This window comes from Eurypyga helias, unplaced genomic scaffold (genome assembly GCF_000690775.1).
Source record: "Eurypyga helias isolate BGI_N326 unplaced genomic scaffold, ASM69077v1 scaffold827, whole genome shotgun sequence".
NCBI lineage: Eukaryota > Metazoa > Chordata > Aves > Eurypygiformes > Eurypygidae > Eurypyga > Eurypyga helias.
Genome location: NW_010262093.1, coordinates 18,792 through 26,301, shown reverse-complemented (window position 1 = coordinate 26,301; position 7,510 = coordinate 18,792). Strand labels below are relative to the sequence as shown.

The 7,510-nt window shown below is 38.8% G+C and overlaps 1 protein-coding gene across 1 annotated transcript in view; it reads left to right on the top strand.

The window, feature by feature from the left end:
* Positions 1-1,576: 1,576 nt before the first annotated feature.
* The window catches only part of PAPD4 (PAP associated domain containing 4), a gene marked incomplete at its 3' end in the record, with an annotated part of 17,635 nt that continues 11,701 nt past the window's right edge, over positions 1,577-7,510 (top strand). The window contains exons 1-4 of the mRNA XM_010155568.1: positions 1,577-1,725; positions 2,319-2,444; positions 4,616-4,865; positions 6,530-6,644. Of these exons, the coding sequence (XP_010153870.1) occupies positions 1,577-1,725; positions 2,319-2,444; positions 4,616-4,865; positions 6,530-6,644 (640 nt within the window). The remainder of the gene's footprint in view (positions 1,726-2,318; positions 2,445-4,615; positions 4,866-6,529; positions 6,645-7,510) is intronic.

Here is a 7,510-nt window from a genome sequence, read left to right as displayed (position 1 = left end):
CATTTGTTTGTGTCCTTTCCTTAAAAACACGCGCTTGTTTGGAAAAAGTGCCCGGTGGTACAAGTGTGCCTGAGTCGTAACGATTATGAAACGGGAGCCTGGCGATTTCCGCCAAGGTAATCTCTGCTGAAAGTCACGGTAGATGTTGTTACAACTATTGTGGGACGGCAGCGTTACTACACGGCTTTGTTGCGGTTTTGGGAAGGTAACGCCTTCATTGCTTTTCTTTCTGGTATTTATAACATCTTCTTTTGGTATTGATAACTGAAAACAACGCGTTACTTTTGCATCTCAATCTTGACTTGAGGCGCACGGTTGTGTTACTGATAAATTATGCCCATAACTTGCTTGTGTGTGCTGTGCCGAGAGTGCCTGGGCTGCTCAGACACGCGCGAGGTGCGTTAACAGTTGTGCCGTCGCGTGCCTGTGCTAGAAATGTAAAAGTTTAGACTCTGCATAAATGTCAGACAACACAAACGTCGGGTGGCTTTCTTGGCATGCAGTTCGGTGTTGTTTCTTCAGCAGAGTTGGAAGTAAACATCCCCAAAATAACTTTGCTAATACAGAATACTTCTCCTTCCCTTACCCCGCCCCACGGGGGAGTGGGGAAAGAAGATAGACACCTCCTAAGAGCATGAATCTTGACTGCTTTTTCTTCGAGTTAGTATAGCAATGGCCGTGTAGGTAGTACCGGGTTTTCACTAGTGTGGGTTGCCATCACAGGAGGTAAGGAATGAAGTCAAACCTGAGCAAATAAACTCCTTAGGATTTATTTGCCTATGTTCCATGCTAGTGCTGCCTTGCGGTGACAGTCAGGGTTGTCTGAGGAGGTAAGAACATAACAGCAATCCATGGTGGTAGGTTAAGGAAGACTTCAGGGTGGTGGTAACAGTGAGACCTTACTACAGTGAAGTTCTGTTTCGGTGTGTGAAAGAATGCCTATTAATGTAACTGCTTATACAATTACTTTTTTATTATTTTGATTTTTTGGCTTGGTAATTGAGAGAAACTAAAAGCGATACTTAATTTTATTCCAAACTTGGACTGCTCTGTGATGGTAGGAGTTCCATGGTGGGGCATGGACCTGTCAGCACTCTTTGTATTACTGCAGCATTGACAAAGATTCAAGAATCTTCATGTTCTTATGATGTAGTCAAGTGTTTCTTCCCATATATCATGAACCTCGTTGTGGAGTGTTTGAAGTAAGAAACATATTCCACTATAATGTTACTTCTCTTTGAGATGAAAACTCATGCTTTGTGTCATATAACTTTTCTAAAATTAAAATTGAGAGGAGCAAGTAAAAATTAACTCTTTTACCAATAAATAAAGTAAGTAGTAATTGTAAAACTTAAGAGTATGTAGTATTTTTATTTACTGCTGTGACCTGAAAGGACATAAAAGTAGCCCATGGTCACAATTCTTTTAAGCAATTTCTGGAAATATATTGTAGATTATTTGAATTTTTAAACAAAGAGTTTAAAAGGCAACTAGTATTTCTTGTTGCCTAATTTTGATTTTTTTTTATTATTATTATAGGTAAAAGGATACATGTTTACTTCAAGTAAAAAGGAGTATGTTCCCAAATTCTTCCCACGTGGGTTGTCCACCCTTCCCTCCAAACTGTCAACAACAGAATGGTTTCTTCAGTAAGATTTCTGTAGATGTAGCACCTGCTCTTGGCACTCAGCAGCAAATTTTTGATGTTCAGTTTAACTTTCAGAAGTAAGTACCGTAAGACTTGATAGGAGGGATTGGGTTGAAAAAGGTAGTTAATGATCTTTTGAAATAAGTATTTTCTGTTTATGGAGGATATTGTTCACTGGGTTTAATATTAAACTACATTAAACATTAAGAAGTAGGAAGGTTGTGGTGTAAAACAGAGCTGTGTCATTTCTGTTGGTGACCTGCAGGTTTTAATGCTCTCCTGCATGGTGAATAATGCATGAGATGCCATCGCACTGCTTGGAGATAATAAGCCACAGTTCAGTTTTCAAGATCTTCAATTGTATTTGTTTACTGGGGAAAACGGGGAGGAGATGAGAAGTGGAAGAAATATTTATTCTTGGGATCAGATTTGAAGACACCATGGTGTTCTTAAATTTAACAGTACATTAAGTTAATCTGTTTGCTAACCTCTTCTTGCATGTGTGCTGTGAAGAATGACCATGAAAAATATATACTGAACTATCTCTTCATTTTGGTAGAAAAAGCAGATGTATTGCTTCTAAGGAAAAAAAGTGATCTTCACCTGAGAAAAACTACCAACCCAGAAAAACTGTCTTAGTTATCATATGAGCAGCTGTTACTGACTGTAGTCTTTCCAGGGCTCTTTGGTGTGGGAACCTTTCAACTGTTCCAGCTGTTGTACCACAGCCGATAACTTATGGAAGTGTCAGTCTGGTACATATGGCTGATCACCCCACGCCATTCCGAGGAAGAAAGTAAGTTCTTCGTGTGTGTGATTAACTCTGGTTGTAATGTACCCATGGTGATGCTTGTTTAATATCAATTTCTTATGCAACTTGAATTTTGCAAGAAATTGTAATGCTGAATAAAATGTTTTTTTTGCTGGAAGAGGCCATGTCATGGCTCTTCAAAACATTCATGTACCTGCTTTGAGAATTTTAGTATTCCCAAGTGACTTTGTGTGTGTTGTTTTTGTGTTCCAACAGCTATAGTCTTACAGAACTGTGACTTAAGTGTTTTATTTTAATACTGTAATAGATTGTGGTCTGGTTGTGCTTGACTGTAAGAGGATTTGTGTCAATAAATTGAGTATTCTCTTACTCTTAACTTGACAAATTAACAGGAAGACTGCACGCTCAGTGTTTTATGGGAATTGTGACGTTTTTCTGATGGCACACTAGGTGTTTTTCCCTAATGTTCTTAATTAGGTGATGCTTGGTTTTTCAAATACAAAGTGCTAAATTCAAGCATATGTAAGTTCTTTTTTTAAGAGGAATTTTACGTAAACATAATTTTCTACTTTTCAAAAAACTAAGTTGAATTTACATAACTTCCTTTTTACTTTAGTTGCAACAGAAAGAGGAATTTCAGATGAATGTATGGTTTTATTTTCTTTTAGCATTCTAGAAAAAAAATCCCTTCTGTGTTCAGAAATAGTAGTTGGTACATGTTCATAATAATTCTGTGAATCGGCTGATAGGGAGGAAGCTTTACACAATCTGTCTTCACAATATTTCCAGTATGCTCCTTCCCTTCCAGACTTAACACATGAGAAAATAAATACAATTAAATTCATCATATTAAGCTGTAGTTGAACATTTAACTGTTGCATGAACAAAAGAATTTCCTGACCTCATGCTATATGCATGTTTTCCTCTTAACCAGAGGAAAACCTCTGGTTGATGGAAGCTTATGCTGTATTAGGAGAGTTGCAGTCAACTAGTTAATACTTTGATTTTTGGGTCGACTCTTCTTAAGATCTTGCTGAACATGATTTCATGCAAGTTGTTCTCAGTCAAAATAGGCTGAAACAGCATTATGTTTTTGATGTTGATATTACGAGTTCCTTTAACAGTGCAAATAGGTAATGTTATCAGAACTACTCTTGGACTTGAAAACTGAAATAGTAACTTGAGATCTCCTTAGTTAGTTTTATTATTAATAATATTATCTGCCCAGGTCCCCAGACTACTTTGATACCGACTCTAGCTTTATTAATAGTTACTTCATTGATACATATGAATATTTTAATTTTATTCTTCTTAATTAAAAAAAAAGGCGTAAGTACCCACATACTGGTTAACCTTATGCAATAATTGATGTATAAACAAAACATGAATGTCCTGTCTTATTCTTTACTGTGGATGGACCACAGTATTCAACCTGCAACATTTTCTTAATTAAGAATCCAGATGCCCAAAGGCTGTCTGTAAGATCACTATACCTTTTCAAATATATTTGCATTCCTGTGACAAGATGACTTACTGAAGAGATGCAGACTAGTGTTTGAAATAAGACACTATGTTTATGACCTGTGTAGCTTAATACTATAGTTAGTTCTGTTTGTCAGATGAATAGTGTTTCTTTTCTGTCCAGATTGCACAGACAGTAAACTGTAATCTGAAACACAGACAAATGCTACATTTTGAATGGCTGTAGTGATAAGTTTGGGGTCTTTTTCCTCCAGTCTCCAGTACTGAATTTATTTTATTCAGAACTCTCAAAAGTTCTCACTTCACTTGTACAGATTCAAATGAGATGTACCCTTACATAGTCTGTATGTATCTTTAAAAAAAAAATAGTATGTTGTCTCCAAAATAGTATGACCAGCTTTCAGAGCTGTCCTGCTTAACTGAACTTGACATTTCAGTTGGTTAATACAGACACTCTTGTAAATCAGTTGCATCCATCACTTTGAGGGTAGCTATACTTTTGCAGCTGTATGTTCTCTTTTCTGTTCTCTTTTCCTGTTCCAGGTTTGTTTCGCTTAGTATCTAGGATGGGCACACAGTTTGTTCTGTAGAATACCTGATTTTAGTGAAATCGTAACATAATTAAGTATGGGTATTTGTAGCAGCTGTATCTTGAATCATAGGTTGGAGGTTGCAAACTAGAGTAATTTCAGTATCTTTTTTTTTTTTTTTAGGAGACTGAGTGAAGAAGGTGCATCATGTGCTGTCAAACGGCAGCGGTTGTATTCACAATGTTCCAAAATACCTGTAGTTAAGCAGGCTGTGCCTTTACCAGCAGAATGTAGATACTCCTTCCCAGGATCAAGTAGTTCTCCACTGTCCCGTGAAGATTGTGTACCAGCATTACCTGTATGTGTACCTCCGTTGCAGAGTACTTCGCTTCCAAAACCTACAGAAACCACGCTCCCTGAGGCCAAAGATAAGGTAATATCTTTCCATGTTTGTGCTTTATATCCTGCCTTCTGAGTAGGCAGGGTCCAGTTGTGCTGTGGGAGATCACAGAAATTTCTGCAAGATTCTTTGACAGTGCCATGGGATCCCTGTCACTGAGCTGTCATTAGAACGAATATCAAGAAGTGTAACTGCCATATGGTCCTACTGTGTGTTTGATGCATTTTTGGCGGCGGAGGGGAGGTGTTTGCTTGTGTTGTTTTGGTTTCCGTACGAATGTCAGGGAACCTACATGTGTGTTCCAGGAAGTAGAAATTGGAGGAGTGGTCTGTTTACCACATAGTTGAGGGACAGGGATAATCCTGGGGGGGGGGGGACCCCCAACAAACCCACCTAGTAATGTGAGAGAGGCCATTCTGAATAAATACAGTGCTGGGCCTGTAAAGATGTCTTCTGCCTCTCTTTAGAAGAAGGTAAAAGTTACTGTCGTAGCTTATTCTGCAGTATAGAAGAGGATGTCTTTAGGTGGACAGTGGACTTGTAACTGTTTTTTGTTCCTTTTTAAATAAAAAGCAGGTGGCTAGTCAGTCTTCATGCTTTATCTGCACCAACCTGACAGAAGATTTCTGTAGTATAAATATGCCTGTTGATTATAGCATATAAGTGTTGTGAAAGAGAAACAATACTTCCTTCCAGCAAAGATTTGACTATTTCTTTAATAGTTTGGGGGGGGGTGAAAAACAAAAGCTAACTTAAATCGGTTTGAATAGTTATTTACCTGTTTCTGGTAGGTAAACCATTGGTGTTGAAGTGAGTAGAAGATATCTCTGGTCTTTCACTGCTTGTTCCCTGAAAGGCTGTAGATATTGATGAGGCAGTGTCGTGGTTTAGGCCCAGTAAGTGACCAAGTTCCATACAGGTGCTCACTCACCTCCTTCCCTTCCTTTCCCCGTAGGATGGGGGAGAGAATTGGAGGATAAAGATAGAGAACTTGTGGGTTGAGATAACAGCAGTTTAATAATTGAAAGTAAGTGAAAAAAAATAATTATATTATACTAGGAGACCTTTCCTGTCACCTACCTGTTTAATAATTGAAAGTAAGTGAAAAAAAATAATTATATTATACTAGGAGACCTTTCCTGTCACCTACCTCAACTTATATGCTGAGCATGACATTTGATGGCATAAAACGTCCCACTGGTCAGTCTGCACCATCTGTCTGGGCTCTGTCCTCCCCCAGCTTCTTGTAGAGAAGAAGCTGGGAACACAGGTGCAGTATCAGAAACTGAGGAAGTCCTTGACTGGTGTAAACACTCCTTAGCAAACACTAAAAGAATTAGTGTTATCAATATGCTTCTCAGTACAGATCTAAAACACAGCCTCATACTAGCTACTGTCAAGAAAATCAACTCTGCCCTGACCAAAACCAGCCCAAGTGAAAATTATTTTTCTCTAGGTAGACATTTTATAATAGACTGAACAAATTTAAATTTAAATATTTTGCAGAAATTTCTTCTGGCAAGTTGTGCAGTATGGATTCAAGTGTCATAAAACTCTAGATGATGAAATAGGTCGTGTGAAATGATGGTGGATTATTATTTTTTTTTAATGCAGTTTTCTGTGTTTCCTCTAACTGCACCTCTGGCAGGAAAGGCTGCTCACTTCTCTATCTTTATTTTTTGAATGTGTGGGTCAAGTTAAGTCAGCAGGTTTTGCAGTTGTTTGAAGCATGTCAGCAGCAGACCTGTGACTTGAACAGAAAAGAAAACTGCAGAACAGAACTCCAGAGAGAAATTCAGCGAATTTTTCCACGTATGTTTTGAATTTGATTATTTAATATCAGTTTAAATGTTCTTCAGGTTCAGGGTTCTTCTTCCTCTTAAACTGATATGTGTCATGGTTTAACCTCGGCTAGTAATTAAGTACCACAGCCACTTGCTCACCTCCCCCCCTCCCGGGGCTCCAGTGGAGGAGGAGACTTGGAAGAAAAGACAAGGAGTCTTGTGGATTGAGATAAGAACTACTTAATAATTTCATGTAAATGAATAATATAGTGATAATGTTAACAATACTACTAATAACATGCAATGAAAATTAAAAAAATTATACAATTGCTCACCACCCGCTGACCGATAGAACAACCAGGTCCTGAGTAGCAAGAGCCAGAGCCTGAGAGCTGGAGACCCCAAGAGGGATCGCAGCACAGTCTGAGCAAGCCCCACAAACAAGAGCGTGACCTGGAGAGCCAATCAACCCACCAACTCACTAAGAAACGAATGAGCTAAGGCATGAACAAATGAGAAGACAAGCTACTGAGCTAAGAAACAATCAAGCTATAAAACTGTGGCGCCCCAGCCCACTCCCAGCTGATATACTGAGTATGGCATGCTGTAGAATGAAATAACCCTTGTTTAGTTCGGGTTAGCTGTCTGAACTGGGGCCCCCTGCCTACTGCTTGTAGTGAGAAGGTTGGGAACACAGATGCAGTATCAGATGTTGGAAGAGTCCTTGAATAAGTGCAAGCACCCCTTAGCACCAACTAAAAAACACCTATGAAGAAAGGCTGAGAGAACTGGAGCCTGGAGGAGAAAAGGCTCTGAGGAGACCTTATAGCACCTTGCAGTACCCAAAGGAGCCTACAAGAAAGTGGGGGGGACCCACTTTTTACAAGGGCAAGG